This window comes from Trachurus trachurus (assembly GCF_905171665.1).
Source record: "Trachurus trachurus genome assembly, chromosome: 4".
Taxonomy (NCBI): domain Eukaryota; kingdom Metazoa; phylum Chordata; class Actinopteri; order Carangiformes; family Carangidae; genus Trachurus; species Trachurus trachurus.
Genome location: NC_139898.1, coordinates 24,526,126 through 24,553,029, shown reverse-complemented (window position 1 = coordinate 24,553,029; position 26,904 = coordinate 24,526,126). Strand labels below are relative to the sequence as shown.

At 41.9% G+C, this 26,904-nt stretch overlaps 1 protein-coding gene across 1 annotated transcript; it reads left to right on the top strand.

The window, feature by feature from the left end:
• Positions 1–4,997: 4,997 nt before the first annotated feature.
• On the top strand, positions 4,998–26,877 carry swt1 (SWT1 RNA endoribonuclease homolog). The gene is made up of 18 exons (XM_083969603.1): positions 4,998–5,047; positions 5,643–5,714; positions 6,333–6,388; positions 6,531–7,569; positions 7,760–7,889; positions 8,169–8,270; positions 8,839–9,030; positions 9,974–10,067; positions 10,521–10,735; positions 11,080–11,237; positions 11,604–11,742; positions 13,891–14,030; positions 14,109–14,141; positions 15,174–15,304; positions 15,631–15,771; positions 19,319–19,388; positions 19,512–19,579; positions 25,891–26,877. The coding sequence occupies exons 2-18, from the start codon at positions 5,649–5,651 to the stop codon at positions 26,024–26,026; spliced, it is 2,910 nt and encodes a 969-aa protein (XP_083825729.1). The 5' UTR covers positions 4,998–5,047; positions 5,643–5,648; the 3' UTR covers positions 26,027–26,877.
• Positions 26,878–26,904: the final 27 nt, after the last annotated feature.

The following is a 26,904-nucleotide window of genomic DNA, read 5'->3' as shown; positions in this document are numbered from 1 at the left end:
TGTCAACGACCTATGCCTGGCCAACAGCCTGAACGAGTTCTACTGCTGCTTTGAAAGACAGTGGGACAGACCTGATATCCCCCACACCTCCGACCACCAGCCATCGATCAGCAACAGCTCCTCCACACCTGGATCACCTACACAGCCCCACACCTCTCACACCTCTCTCCATCATAGAAATCAAATCAAAGAAGGAGAGGTGAAGAGACTGTTTAAACGGCTGAACCCGTGCAAAGCTGCAGGCCCAAACTCTAGCCGTTTTCCTACTAACATCAGCGGGTCGACGCCAAAATGAGCCGGGTCTGTCTAACCCCCGTATAAACCAGTCGCCCCGCTTTCATTCGCAGTGCGAGAAACACCGTGTCATGCCCCAGCCGCCCGCCACGGAGGACAGCGAGTCTGCCGCGGCCGCCAAGATGGACGTCCGCGGCACAACATGTCAGTTAAACAGACTGTCGCTTCTTTTTCAATCTTTTTTGGTCAGTGTTCTTTGATCTTCAAATCCCAGTCTTGAATGCTAGCAGAGCTTTGTTTTGGTAGCCTACATGAGACACGACTTGATTTGATGATTTGGCATCACGTAAATTAGCGGGTTGAGCCGGGTCTGGTGGTCCCACTGCAAGCCGATCATAGCCGAGCCGATTGAAGGCGATTTTAACCCGCGTCGCTTGCTGAGTCATTTGACGCGGGTCAACGGGGGGGCATACATCAGTCCGACTGAAAAGTCCGACGGCTCATTTCTCCGACTACCCATTCTACAGTGTTAAGGTTAGGTTTAGGGTAAGGTTGAGGGTTAGGGCTACTTAAGTCTGAGAAATGGGAGGTCGGACTAATGGACGCAAAAATAAAGAAATGTATGGTCGGAGAAATGGGTAGTCAGACAGACGTCCCGGGTTGACGCGGGTCGGTGCGTTTGTGGGTTTAAACAGGTTTTTTGGCCAGTGGGAAAGGGGTATAAGTCTCCCCCTCCACCCTGAAGCACTGAGCCAATCAGCTGTCTCCGGTGTTCACACACATTTTTAACACCTCACTGGAGAACCGTCATGTGCCAGCTTGCTTCAAGGCCTCAGCCATTGTTCCAGTTCCCAAAAAGACAAGGCTCACAGGCCTTAATGACTACAGACCCGTTGCTCTGACTTCTGTGGTCATGAAGACTTTTGAGTGCCTCGTCTTGACCCACCTTAAGGACATTACAGTTCACCTACAGAGCCAACAGATCTGTAGATGATGCTGTAAACATGGCCCTCCACTAGCACCTGGACTCCCCAGGATCCTACGCCAGGATACAGTTTGTGGACTTCAGCTCTGCCTTCAATACGATCATCCCAGCTCTGCTCCGTGACAAGCTCTCCCAGCTTAACGTGCCTGACTCCATGTGCAGGTGGATTACGGACTTCCTGACTGACGACGGTAGTTCGTGAGGCTGGGGAAGCATGTCTCTGACACCCGGACCATCAGCACTGGATCCCCCCAAGGTTGCGTCCTTTCTCCTCTGCTGTTCTCCCTGTACACCAACAGCTGCACATCTGGACACCAGTCTGTCAAGCTCCTGAAATTTGCTGACACCACCCTCATCGGCCTCATCTCTGATGGGGACGAGTCGGCCTACAGCAGCGAGACGGACCTTCTGGTGTCATGGTGCAGCATGAACAATCTGGAGCTGAACGCTCTGAAGACAGTGGAGATGATAGTGGACTTCAGAAAGGACCAAGCTGCCCTCCCCCCTGTTATCCTCTGTGACTCTACAGCGACCCTGGTTGAGTCCTTCTTCTTCCTTGGCACCACCATCTCCCAGGAGCTCCAATGGGAGCAGAACATCAGGTCCCTCACCAAGAAGCCTCAGCAGAGGATAGGCTATACTTCCTGCTGCAGCTGAAGAAGTTTCACCTCCCTGTGAAGATGCTGGTGAACTTCTACACTGCCACCACTGAATCCATCCTCACATCCTCCATGTCAGTCTGGTGTGCTGCAGCTACAGCCAGAGACAAGGCCAAACTGCAGCGTGTCATTCACTCTGCCCAGAGGGTGATCGGCTGCAGCCTCCCATCTCTTCAAGAGCTGTACATCTCCAGGACCCGGAGACCAGAGCCAGAATAGCTGCTGACCCCTCTTACCCTGGACACAAACTCTTCCAGCCCCTCCCCTCTGGCAAAAGGCTCCGGTCCATCCGGACCAGGACCTCACGCCACAAGAACAGTTTCTTCCTCTCTGCAGTCAGCCTAATGAACAATGCCCCAGTTCCCCCTAAATAACCCTAAACCTATGGATGTAATATGCTATAATGTTAATGTCATCTTTACTCACTACATCTTAGCCTTCTTAACCTTGGATGTATATATAAACCATTAAAAATGTTCCCTGTATAATGTGATTTCACAAAAGTCCTCTGCTACTTCCTGCTAACAGCAGTATTAAAGCCGATTTTCCCCCTCGCTCCCTCATGCACCCAGTGGAATTAGCACCAACTAGTGGTGCAAACAAATATTATCTGCAGGGCCTTTCTGCAACTTCAAAGGTGCTCTAAATCATCAGTAGTGGCACACAAATTATGAAATGTGCAACATCGGAGAATGGCCATAATTGGTGTATATGGCATTTTTATGGTCAAAATAGTGAATGCATGATAAATATTGTTAAGCTACTCTTGTGCGAAGGTTATCATACCAATTAATAATCTGGACATATATAGGAATAATAAAATAGCAACAAGAATTTGCCCACCCTTTCGATTGCGATTGGTGGTCTGGCTCATGGACTAACAGGTAGCCTACTATAATTGTTGATACTGTCATTACAACGACACAGTTTATTAAATGTTTCTTCACTGCTTATAAATGCTAAAAGAGAGTCTAACGATACCACAGCAACATAAACTGTAGTTCTAAGTGTTAATATCCTACAATGTTTTAAAAAGCAAGTCTTGCAGGAGGAGGATTTTCCACAACTTGGCAACCCAAAAATAGCTCTGTTTGTTTACAACTTATCTATAAAGCACTGATGAATGAATCATTAGTCCATTAACCATTTACAGCTCAATTAGCAACAAAAATAGTTACTATTTCAATAGCCTATCAGTTGATTATTCAACAGCACATAAACCCTCTATAAATAGCCTGCCTGTTAGTTATTATGAATGAGTTATGTTACGTGTTTTTTGTTTGTTGTTTGATGAGTATAGGATACACTTTTCACAGTATTTAGAAGTGCTGTGCTCCTTGGTTCTTAAAAGTGCTGATCTCTGATTATTTAGATGTGCCTGAATAAAGTCAAAGTGTAATCCGTTTCAACATGTAAGTTCTGATATGTAATCATCATGTGCCTGATTGTGAAAACATTGCTACAGACCTGGAAAAGGAGAACTGCTTACTGCTGATAAGAACACACACATAGCCGCTCAACACACAAATATTGATACATAGAAATCAAAGGAAATGAATGTAACTAATACAACTAATAAACTGATATAACTGAACACATATTCTTGACACCTAATCAGTAAGAAACTATGTAGGCTAAGTGATAGAGAGTCAGAAGTCTTAACTACTGTGAACATGTAGCCTAGTTCCTCCTGTATTTGAGAGAAGTGTTATTAAGAGGTCAACAGGTAGTGAAACTAGACAGCTGTTGAGACAGACACAACCAATGGAGAAAGAGTTTGTGTATTTTTCACCTAGGCTACACACCCCAACACCCAGGGTGGCAGAAAAATGGAAAGCAAACAACAATTGGTGTCAGACTTCTTGCGCTGACACTGGTTGCTGATTGACGGTCAGGGTAGCGAAGTTTGATCCAGTAGGCTATACTGTAAGCAATTCTCCTTTTGGTATACTATTCTCTGTTAATTCTGATATATCTGTCTATGGTAATGGTAATGGTAAACATCAATCTGTTTACCATTGATTTGAATATGTTATTGGGTTGAATGCTTTTTGATAATCTAAACATGTTGTAACATGTTGCAACTGGTATTAATAAATTGAGTTAAGATTTGGTTATTCTCCTGTCATACTTCATCAAACGGACGCGCGTGTCTCGGGACCACGAGATGGTTGGTCAGACACAACATATCCTACAATGTTTTAAAAAGCAAGTCTTGCAGGAGGAGGATTTTCCACAACTTGGCAACCCAGAAATAGCTCTGTTTGTTTACAACTTATCTATAAAGCACTGATGAAGCACTGATGAATTAATTATTAGCCAATTAACCATTTATAGCTCAATTAGCAACAGAAATAGTTACTATTTCAATAGCCTATCAGTTGATTATTCAACAGCACATAAACCCTCTATAAATAGCCTGTTATTATGAGTGAGTTATGTTAGGCCTATGTGTTTTTTGTTTGTTGTTTTTAGGCCTACTAGTTGCAGCCTACAGCTATAAAACATAGGAATTAAACCTTGAGAGTAATAGAAAAGAAGAAAAAACACACTTTATATTCTAGTTCCTTTCACTTTGTACTTTGGATGAACCCACATTGTATAACCTTGAAGATGTAACCCCTTGCACCTTGTAGGAAGGAGGGAATAGTTATATTTCCTCTTGAACCTATCAAGGGTTGACACCCAGCAATACACTGATCCTTCCTTTGCAAGGTCCTCACGATAGAATATAAAGACAATCGGGTTATTTGTCCGTCGCTTGGTGCATGTTTGTGTCAGGACTGGAGGTCGAGATAACCCAGACACACATAGCTATCCTGTACTACACACACTCCTCCCACAGACTAGCTACTAGTAGGCTACTGACCTTGTGCAGTCAAATTCCTCATCATAAGCAACGAAAGCACTTGCATGTCTGCATGTCTCCTTTCCTTTCAGAGGGCTTCACTTTGTCTGTGCTGTGCTGTGCGGATCTTCTCATACAAAACAACAAAATAAATTGTGCTTAATTTTATTTTACACCCAGTTGTTCTTTGCCCTCCGCTCCAGTCGGCGGCGGTAACGTAGCAACGGATTAAAACCACAACGACCGTAGAAGAGGAAGAAGAGTCGGAAAAGCGACGGATGTTTTGGTGCTGAGGGAGTTACTCTGCTGGAAAATACCACGGTGAATCCTACTGTACTTTATTTTACGGAATATATGTAGGGTAATTTCACACATTAAAGCATTGAAGCGGAGCGTTAGCTTGTTGTACTTTTGCTGGGTTGCTGTTTACTTTTCGTCACGTAGCTTAAATGAGCTAAAGGTAACGTTAACTTAACTAACTTTGGTTGTTGCTTGTGTACAGTGACTAAGTTAACTTAGCTTCCAGCTTGTGTTCAAGTGAATTATCAGCTCAACTACTGTGTTATAGTCTTGATATTACAAAGTAGTTTCATATAAAATTGTAAAATCAAAGCTATTTGTTCGTGCCATGACTCTTTAGCCTGTGTTAGCCCGAATCGAAACTCGTTTACCCAACTTAATGTTTCGAATCGTCTACCAATCATTTTTCCATAGATATTTTTTGATAAACAATTATGTCTTCTTATATCCACGTTACCTCACTTGTTATAAGAGGTGTAATTTTGTATTAGTTAAACGTATTTAACACGTTTTACTACTACACAAACCTGGCGGTGTCCTGGGTTGCTCTGGGTTGTTCCGTCAGGACTCTGCACAGTCATCACTGATATTAATGTTTGCTCAAATTGATCTTCAGGGGAAAATGTCTAAAAGGGTAAACAGTGGAAAACGCAGGTGGTCTTCATTCTCCAGTGAAGAAGATGTGAAGGTGAGGAGATGACATGCAGTTATGTTGTCAGCAGTGTTATTGCTTGGTTTGGTGCAATGTCACAAGAGAAAAAGAGAGAAAGCAGAACTAAGGTCCCTTATATAGGGAAAGTGGGTGATCTTGTGGCCTGAGAACAAGGGCTGCTCATGAAGAGGACAATATGTTTCAATTAGAAAAAGTGTCTCATTTATATATACATCAAAACACAATTACAGATCAACAAACTGACATTGTTACAAGAAGGGTCTAAAACTGATCCTCATTTAGGCCTGGCCCTGGATATATTAAGGCATTGCGTGTGAATTTTCAAAATGTCTCCCTTTGGAGAAGTTTGTTGAGACGGTCCCCCCCTCTGATGGACTGCTCTACAGAGTCTATACCCACTGTCAAAAGATAGTCATTGTGATGACGAAGAAAATGGCTGAATTTATTTTCTGCCACCCTGAGGCACCTTCAGTCTCTCTTTAGAGGAGGAAAAAAACACAGATAAATAGGAAAAGGAATTAAGTACACATGCAGTTATATTTTTTGAGATTGCTTTGTATGACATGGAGTATTTTGGGATATTAATTCAGAAATGAACTAACCATACAAAATGTTTATTTTTCTCATCTTCAGGCATCCAAGCAAGATGTCACCAGCAGTTGTGAAAAAGTCAAGAGGAGCCACAAGAGGTTAGATACAGTAAATGTGACCTCTAAGAACAAATGAATGACTTTTATGACAATGACATGCAAGATACTAAGCAGTTAAGCATCATTAACTTAAATGAATATGTTTATCACTACAATATTCTCTGTCCTCCTTTACATGTAGACATGGAGCAAAACAGGAAAAGTCTGGTTCTTCTACCGTTAGAGATGACCCCCAAAGCACCCGCCAGATCAAAAAGCCACACTACAGACTGCCGAAAGCACAAGCACCAGACCGCAAACCTGTTAAAGAGGCAGAGGACCGTACAAAAAGGAAAACTCTACCGTCCAATGCAGAAAATTGCTCTAGTACAGCAAAGCCTCGTATTTCAGAGAAAGACAATACTGTCAGGGAAAATAAGACTTTAGAAAAGCGAACCTCAACTCCCCGGAGCACTGATACTCCAGGTAGCCTTCCTCAGAAAACAGAGAGGATCTCGGAAGGAAGATTATGTGAAAGATTTTTGCCCAGAAGCCTATCAAAACTAACAAAGGTAAAGAATACCAGTTTGACGTCTCATGAACAGAGAGTAGTAGAGAGGCATAATGCATGGAAGAGGCACAGAGCTGATGAGTCACAAAGGACTGAATATAACAGCAGTGCCATTGAAGAGTCGTCAAGGCAGAAGAGAAGGGAGCTGGTCAAAAAGAAAAGCCAACGGCATGAAAAAAGTGAGATTAGGGTCAAAAGCCAGTCTACACAAGCAAGAACTTCCACTGCCTCTACAACAACAAATCAGTCTTCCACTGCAACCAAGCAGACTACCTCAGAGAGCAGCTCGAAGGTGTTGAAGAACGTCGTTTCAGTGCCAAAGAGCGTCACGCCATCGTCACACGAGACAGCTCGGTCATCATCTCCTCAACAACAAAAACGTTCTCTCACACAAAGTCTGCCTCACAGTTTTAAAATACCCAAAAAGGTTCAGCCAAAGCCAGAAGAGGGCACTGGTGACAACTCTGCAAGCAAAAATGTAAGTTGTAGGGCCAAGAGTTCTCACACTGTGGATTCAACAAGAAACTCCAAGCAAGAAACGGTTGTGCAACATCACAGCTGTGTGGTTGAAACTCCCAGTGGTTCATCTGAAGGACAAGATAAGAGGTCGTCCTTGACTCACCAACTCCCAATTGTGTGCGATGCTGCAAGTGAGGCGTGGTATGACCAGGTAGTGAAAATTATTAATCACTTAATCCAAAACACTGTGTGTGGTTTACATTTATAGCTTTTCAGAAAATTAAAATCATCGATTCTTCATTAGCCAGTATATTAAAAAATGTGAATACGCTGTTGTTGCAAAGATTTAAAATGGCAGAGGATCTTCATGTTTGGTTTGTCACATGTGTTTTGTTCTGTAGATGCAAGTGGTTGAAGAGCTTCACCTTGCCCGCTCTGAGAAGAAACTGGAGGTGAATGTAATGCAGAGCTATGGAGAACTGACCAGTATGGACACAGACCCCCCAGAGGAGGGAGCTAGAGAGACACCCTGTAGGTTTCATGCTTGTATCTTGAAACATATAAGCCTATGCATTTATCAATTATAAAAGAATATCCTTTACTCATAAAAGGAAAAACTAATATGTAAGGTCCATACATTGAAGAATTGGGACAATTTATCTCACACATTTCTCATTTGTCTTGATCATCTTTGAGATATTTCTATACCTTGAGTTCATCTGTGGTAAATTCAGTTGATTGGACATGATTCAAGCCAAGTCATTCAACAACAAACGGTTGAATAAACATAAACTTAATGTCTTATTACAGGCAAACAGCCCTGCCAGCAAGGCCCCATTGTGGTGCTGGACACCAACATTCTCCTCACTCACCTGGACTATGTGAAAAAGATCAAGTCTCTTGGCCTCGGAGGTATTTAAAAGCGATCACGATAACTGATGTGTCTTGAAAGATTCATGGCTTAACTTCTCGCCTTTATAAAAAGGTATGCAGTTATTTCCTGGAACTGTCTGAACTTATAATTAGTTATAAGGAAAAAATGTCCTCAGCCTTTGAATCGTAATGCAATACATCTCTACCTGCCCTTGGCACGGAGATCAGTTTCAACAAAGCATTTATTGTACTGAGCTTTATATTTTCCCTAGCATTTTATATCGTGATGTAACATTTTTGGCTAAGAGGAGAACAGGAAGAACAACTTCAACTTCATCCCTAAATATGTGAAGTGCTGATTCATCGTCGACCACAGCAGTCTGGAGCCTAAGTTTGCAGAGTGGAGACTACATTACAAAGCCTCTGTTCAAGAATTTCATGACATATAACAAGATCAGTGTTGAAAAGGGCGTAACAGTTTGTTTATTTTTTATTTTGCAAAGGGACCATGTATGTATGTATTGTACCAGAGTTAGCTAGCAGCTTACATCAGCCGTCCCTTTCTAAAATATAATGCTGCTTCTTTCCCCACGTCACTTTATTTCAGGCTTGGGCTTCCCTGTTATCCTGATCCCCTGGGTGGTGCTTCAGGAGCTGGATTCCCTTAAAAGGGGCAAAGGCCTGTCAGGCCCTGTTGCGCACCTGGCCTCTTTCGCCATCTCCTACATTTACAACACTTTGAAAAGCCATGAATCAAACTTCTGGGGGCAGTCGATGCAGCAGGCTGCAGAGAGCAAGGGTGAGTGCTGTGCTGAGCAAAACATCTGAGTTTTCAGTGCTCTTTCAGTAAAACCAAACATTAAGGGTTAACCTCATCCATGAGCTCATATCCAATTTCTGCTATTGTCAATTGCTCTCACAGACAAACACATGGTGGCAATTTAGAAAATTTAGAAAAATAATGTCACTCTTGGTTACAAAAGGGAAAACTTTCACAACACAGCAATTGCAGGCAAAACAATAAAAACGAAATGGGAATGTTTCTACTTTATTTTCTTATAGGTAAAAACATAATAGTAGAATAACTCACCTAGTATGAACACTTGGGTTCATGTTTGATTTTTGGCTCCAAATTGAATAAGGATTATATTAACTGTTTTAAATCATTATTATCAGTAAATGTATTAATGAGCATGACTATATTGTTGAAGTGTGGAGAGATTGTGACCATAAATTCATTTCATTAATTAGTAAATGTTTGACTGTTCACTGTTTAGACACTAGGTGGCACTAGCACTCAGCTGGTCCTCCAGAATTCATAGGCATACCATGCACTGAGTGCATTTCAAGGGCAGCACAATGTAACCCACTCCTAAGGTGTATGTAATATTGATCAAACATTCATATTTCAACATTGATAGTGTGGTCTCTTCAGTGAGGAGTGTCAAAAGGGGATTTATTGGAGTCTCGGTTGCTATTTCTAAGTGTTGAGCAGCATGCGCACCTTCAGTGTGCCTCTTACAATAGACCTGAAATCTCCATCTTGTGTTCTTTCTCTTTGCTTCTTCCTCCTTGTGTTTAAAAGAAAGAAGACATGCTGTTCTCTGTTGTACACCTACCATGTGCTTTCAGTGTCATGAATTAAACATGCCTCATTGTCCTTTTATAGACTGTCATGTTTTTCTATGTCACTCTTGTCATCCTGTTCCCTGCTCCTTCTCTCTGTGCCACCTTGTCCCCAGATGGTCTGAATGCTGAGAATAATGATGACAGGGTGCTGCAGTGCTGCCTGCAATTCCAGAGCCTGTATCCAGAGAGTGCTCTCATCCTATGCACGTGAGTTCCCCCCTCCCCCTACAGCGCACTACCCTTGCTGCTGCTGCTGCTGTTGCTGCAGAGTGTGTGTCCTCTGCAAATAATGCACATGCATGTGACTGTGAGTGGGTCCAGCCAGATAGTTCCAGTTGGGATGAGAGAATGAGAGAGAGCCAGACAGAGTAATTGAGCAAGAATAGATGTGCTGAGCGAGGTGTTCTGAGTTAAGTTCAGGAATTTTTTTCAGCTCAATAGCAGTGGCTGTTGTATACCCTTTTTCTTTTTGACCTATTTCTCCGACTGCCGCTGTTTCCAGACACCGGTATTGATCATTTTTGCTGAATTATAGGAGAAATAATTTGGTAGACGTTAAATCAGTCTTGCACAACAGAGATCGATGTTGTATGAGTTGTTGAAATGTGTTCTGACTGCAGCCTGATTAAAGAAAGATGCTCTCCCCCTTTTTTTCTCTAGTAACGACAAGAACCTATGCAGTAAAGCTCTCCTGAGTGGGGTGAAGGCCTACAGCAAAAATGATCTGGAAGCAGAGGCTCTGAGATCCACATACAGACTTGACCCTCTGCAAAATGCGGAGACCACCGTGCCGCCTCACACAAACGTTCAGACCTCACCGCCACCGCCACACAACCCAAAGAGACCGGGCCCCTCTGCTGGACTCACAATGAAATGTGAGCCTGGGATTAATGTGCTCTTCATGCAAAACAGGAAATTACTTGGCATACTCCATCGTAGTGCAGTAGTTAATAGCACATACCATCCATGCACTTGCTTCGTCCACCCACCCCTTCCTATTTTCCTGTTTTCCTGTTTTCCTTCCCCGAACCTCAAGTCTGTCTATATTAAGTGCTGCATTTAGGTAACAGCTACAGTAAACAAATTAGTTTTGAAAAACAAAATAAAAACAGAATAAAATGATGCACACGCCCAGTTAGAGTTAGAGAAGTTCATTTATTAAGGAATAGCAAATCTCATAGCTGTCTATACTTACATATGTGTTGTGTCTGTCCGTAAGTGATCACAGATGACCCACGGCACAGTGAAGGAGAAAGAGAGAGCACAACATGTGACCTCAGCAGATGTCTTACTGAACTAGAAGACGGCCTGAAGGAGGTGCTGTCTGACATGTTGGAGGTGGAGATGAAGGAAGCCTTTGACAACCTCTGGTTAGAGGTAAGGACTATCTGTGAGACTATATCTTATTATTGTGTGTCTACAAATGAGAATCGTCTTATCTGGGCAAGTGTGAAGGAGATTTGAAGTGTCAAACACACAGTTTGAAGGACACTGTAATATTCAGCCAAATAATGTCAAAATAAATTGATGAGTAAAAACAAGGACAAACTCTTTGGCAAAGCTGCTAGAATAAATATTGTATGGGTAATCTTACAGGTTTGTTTATATAATAAGTAGATATTCACAGTACATACAGGCTAGTGAGATTTAAATTTGACAGTGTTAAATGATATTTAGATGATACAATGTATACTGAACTGAAGTATAAATAACAATTTAAATGTTTTTTTTTCCTCCTAACAGATAGTTTGTATAAAACCACCCTGGACTCTTCTGGATGTCCTACACTGTTACAATAAGCACTGGATTGCTGTGTTTGGGCAGGTTGTCCCGAGGAACAACCATCAAGTTATTTTAAATCTCATCAAATTCTTCAACTCAGGTATGTAGGTGGAAGAGAGGAGAAGTGTTTTATGTGTTTCAGTCGTTGTTATAAGCCAATAAGCTCATGTGTTTGATGTAGGTGTCTCTAAATGTAGGTTACTGTAAACAGTCTTGTCTGTACTGGCCATAGTCCAAACACACAGGCACTGAGTGCTGCTAAGTTGTACAATAACTTGAAAAATGGAGCAAACCTGACACAGAAACAAATTTAAACAATGACTATGTAATCCAGCAGCGAAATTAACTCTTAGATTCTGCATTGTTAAGACGGCTTACAGTATAGTCAAGTTGATTTAGAAAGCATTTCTTCTCAATACCTTTGTTGCTGTGAACACTGATGTCTAATGTGTTTCAGAAAGTGCATCATGTGTTAAGCTCTTCCAGTGTTTTGTTTTAGCATATTCACTTGGAAGGCTTGATAACATCACATACTGTAGATGACAAAAATGATGCCAGTTTCCTTGGGGCTGATTTAAATTTTTGCTTTGAATGTGAGTTTGTAAAGAGTGACAAGAGCATTAAAATTCACACAGTGCACGCAGCCGAGCCGAGCACCCTTAGGTGTCTAAATGCAAAGATATTCTTTGTTCCACAGTCCCGGTTTCCAGGCTACAAGCCGAGGGCTTTTGATAAAAATGACTTGTACGAAAATGCTTTTTAAATAGGTTTAGAGTTTATTAAATGTAAGAGTTGTCAGATGAAAAGCTAAGATTTCTCAAATCTCAGCTTTAGGGGGATGTTTTATGGCTTCTTGTGCTCTGGTGTAGAGATACTGAGTCATCCCCCAGATAAAAGCCTTACTCCAGTGGGGTATGACGTTGTCTGCCCTGCACTGCGCTAGAACCCTACAGAACTACATACAGAATCAGGTCATCTGCTAAAGCAGGACACTCAAATGTGTGTCAGGAAGATGCTGAGTCGCCCACTGCAGCACTCCTCCTCGCTCTGGATCTCGACGTTGGATCTAATTACATTAGGCTTTCAGTGCTGAGTGTGTGCCTTTCACTTTTAGATTTGGTCCGTCCACCTGTGTGGGCGTGACCACCGCACTGGTGACACAATGCTTCATAATCCATCAAAGAATGTTAATAGCTGAGACAAAATGAGTTTTTGCCTTTGTTCTGTGCTTCCTTGGTGCACAAGCCTTTTTTACTTGGTACCACGCAGCCTGGCACTGTGCCAGGACTCAGAGAGTAGGGTGAGGAGGAGGAGGAGGAGGAGGAGGAGGAGGAGGAGGAGGAGGAGGAGGAGGAGGAGGAAAGGAAGGAGGGATAAACTGTATGAGAGGCTAAGAACAAGTCTAGGAGTGGAAAAGTACTGCATGCAATTTTCTGGTCTTTCTTTGCAGGCGGTTGGGGTGTGTGTGTGTGTGTGTGTGTGTGTGTGTGTGTGTGTGTGTGTGTGTGTGTGTGTGTGTGTGTGTGTGTGTGTGTGTGTGTGTGTGTGTGTGTGTGTGTGTGTGTGTGTGTGTGTGTGTGTGTGTGTGTGTGTGTGTGTGTGTGTGTGTGTGTGTGTGTGTAGGTGCATGAAGCTATACTTGTGAGGACAGAGTCTTCACAGGCCTCTGTAAAGTGACTAAGCTCATTTTGCGGGTGTTGGCTAGAAATGGTTGGGTGATGGTAATTATGGTGGAGAACGGAGAAAGGTCACAAGAAATGAGTATGTGCGAGTATAAAGCAAAAATAATGTTTCTGTGTGTAGCTGTCTGTTTTTTATGCAGAGTCCCACTGCCTTCCTTTGTCTTCCATCTTAATATTCATAATATTTCTCCTCAGAAGGTTAGAGTAACACCTTCTTAGTAAGGAAGAGTAACACCTCTTCCCGTTTTCCTCACTTTCATACTTCTGCTGTTTATGTGTGTAATTACCAGCTCTAATATAAACTAAAATTTAAACAAGCCCCTAATAATTTTTACCTTCACATAAGCTACAATGTTCAGTTTTTCTTGAATGTGGCTGCAGTTTGTGGTGCTTGATTTGAATTATAACCCATTTATAACAGGGGCATTAGTTTTAGTTGGTGTGCATCATAAACTGGCAGCTGAATGTATCTTAACCCTAATTTGCATCTTAATGCATGTCCCCTCTCTGACGCAGTCATCTAATGGCCCCTATATATCTACTGTATATGTTGTTGTTTTTTTCAGGGAAAACAGCAGACCGTGCCTCTACATTAACAGCCCTTCAAGAAGCTAAGATGTTTGTGAGTGCATTTGAGAGTCGTTCAAGCCGCGTTCCTGCTGCCATTTCTGCACTGGACAACATTTTAAATAAGCTGCAACCTCAGGTCGGTTTTGAGCAAGTTAAAGTTTACCTCACATCATCTGATCTCAAATCTCAAATCTATACCTGGTCTGCTCAACAGGTTATCTCCCCTTCCAGGGCTGCGACTTCCAAGGTGGGTTGTATATTGTGATGGTTAAAGGGATACTTACTCACCCATAATTGATAATTCACCAATTTTCTTCTCACCGTCATGCCAAGGAAGGGTTCGGAGAACTTTCGGAGTTATCGAAACGCTTTTGGAGTTCCAGGGGGGTCCGGCTGGCAACAGATTTACATATAATGGCAGCGGATTGTGCTCTCTTTTGAATCGTCCAAAACACACACTATGAAACATCCAAATACCTCCATACTGCTCGTCCGTACTGAAACCAAGTGTCCTGAAGCCACGACATGAAGAAGTTGTTCGGAAAAAATGTATTTGATCTCTGTTTTTAGCCTTGTTGTAGTAGTAGCTCCCAGTGGCTCTGTTGATGTTTGTGCACATGTGTATAATAATAATGTGTTCGTTCGTCGTTGTAAACCATTGGATGTGTGATATAAACACAGAAGAAAAGCAGCAAATATCGTGCAGCCACTGGGAGCTACTGCTACAACAAGGCTAAAAACAGAGATCAAATTATTTAACTTAACTTAACTTTTTCATGTGGCAGCTTCAGGACACTTAGGTCAGTACGGACAAGCAGTGTGGAGGTATTTGGATGTTTCATAGTGTGTGTTTTGGACGATTCAAAAGTGAACTCTATCCGCTGCCATTATATGAAAATCCGTTGCCAGCCGGACCCCCCCTGGAACTACAAAAGCATTTTGATGACTCCAAAAGTTCTCCAAACCCTTCCTTGGCATGATGGTGAGTAGAAAATTGGTGAATTATCGATTTTGGGTAAAGTATCCCTTTAAGAAACCAAGAAATAGATGAACATAATTTAAATCCTTATTCCATAAGAGCAGAGAGGAAGTCTGTTCTCTTCTAGTGTTTGAAAGATCTGATAGTGAAGAAACAACCACACAGACAGCAGGATGCATTTACTTATTAGCCACTGTCTTTTATTTAACTTTATTTTACACTTTACTTTATTTCTTACTTTAGTTTATGTTTCGTCCTTAATATTTCATCAGTAAATAACGGCTCCATCTGTGTCTCTAGAAGGAATCGCCTGCCCGTGACGTGACCATGAGTGATGATGATGAAGACAAACAACCCACGTCGGCTCCGGTCTCTCATGAGGAAGTGTGGTCTCTGTTTGAGAACATCTGGTCTAATACGTGTCAGATGAGGTGGGTGTAATGGGGTTTTTTGATGGATGCAGTGCTGGGATTGCTCTCATGATTGCATCGCAGATAACAAGTTAGGATGTCATGGTTCATGCTGATCTTTCCCTCATATTTGCTTAGATTTGTTTAAAGGAGTAGAGCACAGCACAGTATACAAGTAAACTACAAATGACCTGTTGATTAGTAGACCGTGCGATCCATTTAGTGCATTATATGAAATGATTTACAGGAACACAAACAACACTCTGGATGTTATTTATTTTGATATCTTTTTTGTCCTTTTTCCATTTCGTTGACCTCTGAGGTCATTATTTTCTGTCACGTTTCAGTACGGAAGTGTTCCAAGTGCTGGGCTTTGACCACGGCATGCAGAGTGCTCAGCCAGCAGGAGGCCCTCCACCACAGGAAGCCTTGGCTTGTTTGCACAGACTGTCCTCCATGGTCGCACAGCTGCTCCAAGCTTTCAGCAGGTATCGCAGCCACACTCTCTTATTGCTGTTGTCAGTCTAAACATACCAGCAGACTTTCTGCTGCTCTGCCCGTCTGACACACTGGCTTCCATGTCGGCTTTATACTGTATTCAGTCTATTAGTCTGAATTATATGAATTTTTGTTCTGTTTCATTTAATTGTGGTGCCGCCTTTTATGCAAAACTTGAACTTAATGATTATGTTGAACACTTTTCAAGTCCTAGTATATAGAAAATACATATATCTGTCAAGGTCAGTGTTATATTGCATGTCACTGGCACCTTTGAATCCCTCTCCTTCTGTATTTTCCACAACTGTCAAGTCTTTCTGAAATTATTAAGATAAAAATCCCTACTTGCTCATCTTTACTGATGCCAGGTGTATGTCTAACCTTTGTCTCAACCTTCAAAGAAGCCCTTTTAGCCTGTCTTTGGCCTGTCCTTAACCAACCAACTCCTTCCTGTGCCCTGGTTAGGTGTGTGTGATTGCTGTAAGTTGTGTGACCTCATAGCTCTCAGGCTCTATTTGGCATGCAGCGCTGGTCAAGGCTGTAATCTGCTTGACCTTGTAGCTTTGCCTTATCACCTTTCCCATGACGCAACAGGCAGCGCTACACTTTAGCAAAGTTCAGCCCCTCAACCTTGGAGGCTGAAAAAACGGTTGAAACACTGGATGTCCTGACCCTACTGTAGTATTTGCTAGTGTGTCAGCTTCTGCTTGGATTGTCTTCTGAAATACATGAGCTTATTTACATGTCTCACAGTAGTTTAACACTTAACTCATGATTGTTAGTTGAATGTAATGAGGAGCCCATAAAAACACTGTAAGATGACTGGAGCTTGCGATGGATCATGTGCTCTCTTAACTACAGTACTTTGAATATGTTTACATGTTTCTGTTCCCTTTATTCATTACCACCCCCAAAGTACAAATTAGGAAGATAGCAGAGGTTCACAATGAAGTCCCTCTTTGGCTTCCTTCCCATTCGCTTGGTGTTGGCTCATATGGCTGCTGTGCTGTGACAGCTGCAGGTGCTTTTTTAAACACACAGGTCACTGAAGGAAACACACAGGTGTAAATAATAAAAATGATTGATTTCATTAAACACAGTGGTTTCAGCTGTCTGGTCAGAGCCCTCGTTAAGCAACACCTTTGCTTTTGCTACGATGACCAGTAAAGGCTTTTCAATCAATTTAGGATGATGGCTAAACCGTTTAAGTATTAACAGTATTTTATATTGATTCATTTCTCCTAGTCACACAAACCTCAACCCTCCTCATCCTTCTCCTCCTCCTCCTCCTCTGTCACACGAACAGATAAAGCATCAAAATGCCACAAAAAAACATGAGGTCCCGTTCAGAGTTGATACATTATTCACTGTGACATTTTGCATCTCTTTGAGAGCAGGGAACAGTAAAAGTCCTGAACATCTAAAGGGCAAAATGTGCGCTGATACCCCACTGTGTTGTGCAGGTGTGATGCTGAACTCTCTCTGTAGGCCTACAAAATCATAGATATAGAGGTTTTTTTTTTACTGATAGTAAAATGCTTTTGAAAAAAGCCCTTTTTGTTGTGTGAGAATAATGTAAATAAGAATTGAGTTGTTTTTATTATTGAGGCTTTAGTTTATATAGGCAGCAGGAGGTTTTCAACTACCTGAGCCAAGGCAGCTCACTTGAGATGTCAGCTTGAGCCTCCAACATCCTGTCTTCTTCCTGTTGTGGTTTGTAATTTGTCATAATCATCATTAATTTCCTCTGTAATCTCTCTACTATGCTTTATTCTCTAACTTTGTCTGTGCTCGTGGTACTACTACACAAGAAACGGCCAAGTAGAAAAATTTACAGGCATTTTGACAATAATTACACACCAAGAGTGTCTCTAGATCTTTATCACCGTCATGAAAGGGGAACATAAGAGAAGCGATCCCTCTGTTGTGCTGTATGTTCTCAACTCAGTGGCTGTAAAACAGAGAAAACAGGACTCTCAGATCATAAAGCACTAAACTCTCAAGTATGTGTCCCAGTGTGCTTTATTATCACTTAAAAGCTCCGGGCCTTTGTAGCTGTCTGTTTATTGTTCTATATACAGTATATGACTATAATGGTGGTTCTCCATTACCAGCCACTTTGTCTTATCTAATTCACTGTACATCCTATGTTTTAATTTGATGGCATGTTCTCACTATGTGTGTGTCAGGGGGGTCAGGCGATGATTGTCCATCATTTCCTGTTGGCACTGTTGTGACAGGACACCTGTAGCTGCCTAAATGGGTCTTTTGTGTGATGATAATGAGTGTGTGAGGAGGAGCAGTGTCCTCGAAACCTCGCTTAGTGACTCGTGATGATGACGCAATGCCAATGCCCGCCGCTTTTGGGAGTTTTTAGTGAACACAGGCCATTGTTTCGCTGCTCATACTTGATGTGCAGCACATCACATGAAGGTGCAGGAGATATTTATTCTGCACAAGAAGTTTTACCACAGCTGCCTCCTCTTGTTTGAAGATCTTGCTTTGATCTTAAGCTTGTGCAGTGTGTGAGAGTGTATGAAATTGTTGCTATTGCTTGTTGTTGTTGAGGGTCATAAATGCTCTCTTGTACACTCATGTGGTTGATGCGCAGTGTGTGTGTGGAAGGGATTCTCCCTTTATTTGGCTACAGCAAAACAAACCCTCTCATAGTCATAGGTGTTGTTTACTATGTCATAAAAGTAATGAGCAACAGTCATCGTGCTCACACACACACACACACACACACACACACACACACACACACACACACACACACACACACACACACACACACACGTTAGTGTGTTAAATACCTTTGCAGCTGAGACTGTGGTGAAGTAAGATTGTTGCTGCTCTGCTACCTTCATCTTTATCTGCAGGAATCTTTGCTGTGTATACTTTGTGTGTGTGTCTTTGCACTTCTGCATTCATCTATGCACATGCATGTGTGTATTGGGCTGCTCAAGCACAGTTGCCAAGGAGACAGCCAGACTCGTTTTCACGTGTTTGAGCAGAGCTATGACTCATTCCATACAGGCTGTTGCCCTTCATCTCCGTCTCTCTCTCTCTCTCTCTCTTCCCTCTCCACTAGTTGTGGATCATTTAGGACCGATCGTTTTCACTTCTGCAGTACTGTCATAACATCCACTCGTCTCGTTTCTAACTACTTTTTACTGACAGTGATGCTCATGTTTCTGTGTCTGAGTGACCATGTTGCTGAAAGAAGCTGAAAAAAAACTTGTGTGGATTTTGGTTGAACTGTTAGGAAGTTTATTCAGACCTAAGTTGTATAAGAGGTGTGAATATATACTCTGGAAGGAGATTCATAAATCTTCATTATAGTCTAGCAAAGTCAGATTTTACTTAATTAAATGTGCTTTTAAAATGTGTATTTAGTTAAGATTCATTGAATACAACTTCATAATAAACTTGGGTATTACTGTTCCCTGCTTTTCTGAGGTGATTATTTAAAATGTCGCTTGGCCAGTTTTACTTGGAAGTGAGCTTGATACTAAAACTTCCTCTCTCGTCCTTCAGCATCTTGTCCTCAGCCGCCCCCAGTTTGGAGCAAGTCCAGACAGTGCTCAGCATCATCCAGTCGTATAAGGTTGGTGGCGTACAATCAGATGCCATTTTAATTGAAGTGCATTGAAGTCATTTGAGATTTTTTTTTGTCTCCCTGCAGTGCTCCTTGCTATCTTGAACTCATCTTCTATGCATTGTGTTTCAGATTGTTAACCTGGACTCCAGATTGACAGCCGTGGACCTACTTGGTTGTTTCTCACAAAATGACTACAGGTAGGACACACACTCACACACTCACACACTCACACACTCACACACACACACACACACACACACACACACACACACACACACACACACACACACACACACACACACACACACACACACACACACACACACAAATAATTGCTTATATACAAAAGGTTGCTATGAACTGCTATAGATTGTCATGTGTGACAGAAATGAAGTGCACCAGTTTTAGTCGCTCTCCTCTTACATGCATCAAAACTAGTTGCACACACGCAGCACTACCATTGTCCCACCTGTACCCACTCAGTTTGATGTATGCGTATGCTTACGACCTTCCCCTCAGCATGCATCACAATCAAATGTTCTCGAGTTCTCCTGAATTCTTGCGCTCTTTGTCGCAGCACGCCCAGGCAGGTTGTTGTTTATCCAGCGTCGAGAGCCGTTGCTTTATCAGCTCTCCTCTGAGATATTCCCCAGCAGAGCTCGCACAATGTCTGTGGCCATGCCAACACTTCCAAACAAGAGCGGTCGTGGTGGTGGTGATTATTATTACTTTTATAATCCACAAAGACCCACCACAGTAACCACCAGGCTGACACATTAATGGGCCTGTGACGCTCACACACAGGTGCCATCCGTTGTTCTTGTCAGCCGTTTGAAACACGATCACACACACATTGCCATGGAGTGGTCAGGATTAATCTGTTAAATGCTTGCCAAGCTCCTGCACTGACAATTGAGATTAGACAGTGCTCCTGTATGGTCTCATAAAGAGTTTCTGTCACTTCACAAGCCAGTTAATGCTATCTGCTTTAAATAGCTGTGTGTCTTTTTTTAAACAGCCATATCTCAGTAGTAAATTGTTAAGTATCTTCTTTAGGGAAGTTGTCGAGTCGCAAGAGCTGAATTTAGGACCACCACCCTCCTCCTCTTTCTCTCACTCATGTGACACAGGCTTTGCATTTGTCTGAAATTATCTTTCCTGCACACAGTTATCCTGCTTATCCTGCTTTTTTTTGTCGTCACCCTAAATATGACGTGGTTTAACTTTTGCTTAAGCCACTGCACATGTTTTCTAGAGGAGCCGTGTCACTGATACCGTCTGACAGCATATCTTGTTTGCTAATGGGCTTCATTTTGTTTATTCAAATTAAGCTGGTACATAGTTACATTCGTATTGGCTGAAAACATCACTGGAAACGACAAACACTGAATAACTCTGGGTTTTTTTCGACTCTTGGCTGATGTCACTTGGAAATTCTGAGTTTCCGTCACTCAGCCTCTGCTTTAATTTGTGTAACTTTTTTATGAGGGCAAAGTGGAATAACATTTTCTATCAACGTGTCTCTGGCAACATGTCAGCAGTACGCACACGTCAGAGTCGCTAAATGCGTCATTCCTGATTCATTATGATGTGGTTCTGAAGCTGGACTGCGGCTGTAATGGTAAAGGTTGAACCAAGCGACTGCCATGGAAACAACAAACAAGCCGGACTTGTATGTATTCAACAGATTATTTATTTCCTGACTGTTACGTGTCCTCTCTTATTGCCGCTGCTGGACGGCCGGATGCTGTTTCTTCTGGTTTCATAACCTCAGCAGAAGAAATGTGGAAATATAGACTTTCACTATTAGCAGAATTGAATTTATAGCCCCTCCAGTCGATTATTTTTTCATACATCACTTCAGATAGATCCCTGTAAATGAGTACTGTGGTCGCTGTTATACTCATAATGATATTTATAATATTTAAACCTTCTACTAATAGAATTGTTTGGGGAAAAAAACACAAACACAGTCATTAGATAACCGGAAGTATTATGTCTCTGTATTTCAGAGATTTACTTTCTCGCTTGTAATAATGACGTGAAGCCAAATGAAAGCCAAGGTTGATTTAGTATTAAAGACAACATCTGCTCTGTCACTTCGTGGAAGAGCTTTGCGGGCACTTAGCAGTCACGTCATCCATCCATCCCTGCCTTTGTCACTACAGGTCGCTGCCGAAAGACGCGGTTAAGCTGGCCGTGTTGTGATTATAAATTTTTTATTTGTTTTATTCACCGCGGAGTGATCTGGGCCTTTACTTGGCGAGCACATTATCCACCGTGTTAAATATTTGATTTCTTTGCTCAATGCACTCGCATGATGTCATAAGTTATATAAAACCTCAGGGAGGCCCCTTTCCCTGCATCACGCACGGTCATTGACGGGCAGCGTTCAGGACAAACAGGCCTCCACAGCAAACAAACCTCCAGAGGAGTTGTAAGATTGTTGGGTTTCCTGTGCTGACCTCTGTCCTCGATAACAAATACCTGTTTGAAAATGTAAAACTAATGAAAAAGGGAAGAAGAAATCCTTCTAAAAACACAACAGAACAGTTACTCTCACATCCTTAATCAGAGTCTACCACTTAACTTCCCACTCTTAGATACTTTGTTCATTTGTTTGCATGTTTTTGTAGTTTTAGTTCCTTTATCTAGAACGGTACTATGTATGTAGACAGGCACCAGAGCTGTAATTTATTCAGGGAGGATACAGTTAATGGCAGATTTAGTTATACGGTTTGCGAGTCTGTTTTTGTCGGTAAAGACATGGATTACATAATCCCTTTTCTGAAAGCCATCTCAGTTTTACTGGTGAGTGGGAGGAAAAGGAACAAAACAAATTTGTTTCCCAGCGTTTGTGTTCCTCGGCTTAGTTTTGCTTTCTGCTAGAACAGATCCAGGCCTGAGAAATGTACAAACATATGCAACCTCGTGTCTCTCTCTTAACTGCCTGTGATTGTGATTTCTATGCACGTATGATGCTCTAACTGTCCGTTACAGTTTGTTTGGAAACATCTGTGTGTCGGTGTGTGTTTGCATGTATAAGTTAAAGCAGATATCAGCTTCACGGCCGTTTCGGCTAATGCTGCGTTCAAGGCAGGCTTTTGAAACCGTAAGTTACAGCTTCAAGTCACAACTACGACTTGGTAGCGTTCCAGGTAACCCGTAGCTCGTGTTTTTACCATCCTGTTGTCTGTGAAAGTTCCCTATAACGGCCACTCGTAACTTCCGACCCGTGAACTCGTACCAGATCGAACTGGTATGACTTCACAGGAAGGAAAAACACAAAGTACGAGTTTCTTTGAACGCACCATGAGATAGCAGCCCCCGCCCTTGTCAGGCATCAATTGGTCCTCGTGCTACGTCACCACATTCACGCGCATCCCTTGGCTGCACACACAGCCCTTCATGCCGTTCTCTCTCCTCATTGGATAACACTTGTATCCCACAAGGAAAATTTTCTCCTCGGGTTACAGCAGAGCAGAGTGACGGAGAGACTCGTGTTTAGGCTGAAATACTTCATGTAAGTGATTGCTGACGGAAAATAGGTCTATTTAGGACTTATATTAACAAAAACATTCCACTGATATCTGCTTTAAATCTGCAGACATGTCATCAGGGCTTATTGTTGTACTGTATGTACATCAATGCAAGCTCACGTGTTACCATCTCCTATTTTGTGCCTTATGTAATTCAGCGACTCAGACAAACAACCTTAAACATCCACTCCTTATCCTTTGCAGTCACCTCTTACAGTATTATCTTAAATATCCTAATATTTACACAGCAGCTTTATGTAACTCTGTCAAACAGAATAACCACTGTTCTGCTATTTTATAAAAATCAACCGGCTATAGAATATAAGCCTGAAGCTTTGCAATATTTAATTTTCTTTTATTTAAATGCTTCACTGAAAAAAAAAGACTGCTTTGTGTTTGATAAGACAGATCGTTCACTCTCACTCTCTTAAATGAAAAATGGATTATAGCTACACTTAGAAGCATTTGCTTTAATCCCCTGTTCCATAATATTACACAAGTACAATACAATAATATTTCATCATTTATGACTGTAATTTGACTGCTCCAGAAACCCTTGCGTGTCTTTGTATGTCAAATATTTTATAAGCAAACCCATTGACTTCTTGTTATCAGGGCAAGGCACTCCTTCGTGAGCCTTCTTCCGAAGCCGAGTCAGACTGTTGAGTTTAAAGTGCTGCTTTTAAATGAATGTGAAACGTGGGAATAAAATACTTTTACTTGGTTTTATGTAAACCTTACAATCAAGGTTTGCTGTAAGATTTCATCACGTCGACTATCAGAGTGTGCAGTGGGTGGGTTTCCTTATTTCAGTCCAACTAAAAATAGATCAAATAAATGAATCCAACGCTTTAATAATCTTTTTACGTGTGGTGACGCTGCTCCTGCTACCATCAATCTCTCTTTTTTTTGAAAAACTGCTCCTGAATTGTGGATTGTGGAGTCGGTTGCCATAGCGATGAACCCTGTGTCCATAGCAGCATCTTAGGTAGGAAAATGAATCCAACTGGAGGCCCCCCCGTGGTTCAACGTTTGATTGGCTGGTGGAAGGGAACAACGATGGGTTACATCATCATCCACACAGAGTCATGTGGTACTGTGTTCAGTTCAGCGCAAAATCATTACCGTCTCCCAGGGAGATCCATTAACTACCTATCAGACACATATAGGCTGTTACGCAACGCCAGAAGCAGCACAGCTCTTGCTCTTCAGTGTATACAATGTCGATCTGGGTCAGCGGCTCTGTGCAGAATGCATGTGCGTCACCGACTTTGTGCGATTGCGTTCAACCATTGTGCAAAACTTTTTGCTGCGGGACTCGTGCACTGTGTCGGTAATGAGTCTAAAAGTTGTTGCTGTTGTTGCTGCTGTTGTTGTAAACACACTGGCCAGAAGCCTTTCACACAAGCATGGCAGAATGTAACACCAGATCAGTTGTGACAGACCGACACGTCCTGGGAGTGAACAGTGGGTAACACAACCTGCTGTTTGCACAGGTTATGAAAACACACAGCTGCACACTTGAATGAAGAAGGAGAAGAGGATGAATAGAAGTCGGGTGAACACTGGGGGTGTTGGGAGCCAGACTCTGGTCTCTCTGTCCTCCTCCTCTTCTCCCCGCGGTTACGTAACGCTCCAATAGAAACAAAGCAGAGGAGGAAACAAAACAAGCAACAAGCTCGCTCAGTGTCTCTGCTGCTTAGCAGCCGTCGCCAAGACTTCAGAGGCCAATCTGTGTGCGAGTCTGCGCTCACAGAGGAGACGGGGTTGTGTGTTTTTTTGTTTTTTTTTTGCTTGTGGGTTTGTCACTGAATGAATGTGTGTGGCGGTGGAAGCAGAAAAAAAATGTAACTCGGCTGAAGAGAAGTGAGTGAGTGTAAATAGCTGACACTGAAGCGCAGAGAGCTTCTGGAAGCTGCAACCTTCACACAAGCTCTTTTGTCTGTCGCGGCCGTTCTGTGCCGATCGTCGTCAGCACATAGAAAGTTCACTCATAAAGAAGTCTGTGTGGAGTCATGCGGGTCTATCCAGACAGTACAATGTGAAGTTCTACCGCTCTCCACCGGATTACGCAACACTTCAAGTTTAAAACATTTGCTGCTGATGCAAATGAATTCACGTCAATCAAAACAGCCTGAGCCTGAAACCTGGGAGCCCAGAACTCAATCAACAGGCTTCGGCCTTTGTTTAAACCCCGCTATAGGCCAGCACACATCACCTAATTAAAAAAACACAATACACACATCACACAAAGCTTTGATTAAAAAAAAAAAAAAAAGAAGTCTGGAGCTTAATGAGATTGAACAAATCATGTATGCATTCTACTTGATTGGCTTTTGTAATATACATTTTTCATGTACTCACAACTGGGCAGACACTAAAGCAGCTGAAAAATGATCAGTCAATATGTGAAATGACTTGAAAACTGTAATTCATCATATTGAGGGGCTGAAGTTGAATAAAATATATGAGCAAAAAACACTGACTGATGGTATAACAGAAGAAATATTGTGAGTGTCAAGCTGTCAGATACTGAAAGGAATTATTTCCAGCAACATGCTCGAAGAAACCTGTTCAGGTGAACATCAGAACATCCTCAGCATCACAGCAAATAGTTCACTCGATGGGTGAATCTTTTAACTCGGTGTTTAATTATCTACCTGTGTCTCATCTCCAGTCAACCTTTGTTTGTCTCTGTTTCTATAAACCAGAGCAGCTGACGAATCAATTTGAGATTTCCTCCACGTAGCTACAGATACAGAAGCCTCTCATGTGAAACAAGCAAAGCTGCTTCGACTTTGTCAGAGGCTCTGACGCTGCAGTAACAGGCTGATGGATGAAAATCCTTTTTTTAAAGGCTGTCCACTCATCAGACACATCGCCCTTTGCCTTTATCTCTGTGTCTGTTTGTGGTTTTGGATCAAACAAAGATAGTTATTTTACTGTTTTATTTTAAATTGTGTTCCCAGGGATAAGCTGAGGTTCGGAGGGAACCAGTTACTGGGGCTAAAAGGTCTCCTGGATCACTGTGTTGAGGCCACACGACAAAGCATCACCTTCGCCCCAGGACAGGACGTCTGCACCGCAGCCAAACAGATGCCTTGAATAAACTGATTCCTTGAAGCAAAAAAAAAAGAACTGTAAGATTTTTTTTAGTTTCCTGCAACTGTTATCGGTTTTGTTTTTATCTGTGTATCCATACGTCTCTTAATGTCACAGAGACATTATTGTTCTGTTTGGACGTCTGTAGATTGTTCTCTTTATTTCTAAAGGGTAAAAACATGTTAAACAGAGCTTGTATTTTATGTTTCTCTGTGTTTTCCATCAAGCTGAAGCGTGTTTCCTGTGTTCTCCTATATTCATTTAGGTATTACGTTAATTGGATACACACATGACAATGCAGCAGCGATATATACATTTTTGTGTGTGATTGGGTTTAATTCATGAAAATCTTTGCACATAATATTTTATTTTGATAAAAGTAATTAGTTCAGTTGTATTTATATGAATGTGTATATTGTGTACACATTTTGGATATTTATTTATTTGACCGTATGAATGATGCGACACTGTCAGAGGTCCAAGGTGCTTCATCCATGGCAGTCCACTGTGATGACTGAGAGTTTATTTTTTTATGACTATACTTGACTCTATTTTAATGTTTGTTCACTATTTTTCAACCCAAAACCCTGTCGATGAGTTCTTCACTGTTATTTATGATTATACAACTTCACCAGACTCCACCTTGTTGTAGCTTCTCATTGGGCTGAAAGGAACAGTTCGATGAGATGAATAATGTCGCTCTTATGTTACATCTCATTTGTTTTAGCCAAACTAAAGTGATTTTTCTTTCTGTTGTGATTCATGTTGATTATTTATTTTATTGAATTGCAGAGTAACTGATATGACACATAATGACCTATGAAGCCAAATCTCTGTATGGTTGGTGTGTGCTTTCCTTAATCATAAATGAAAGGAGATGG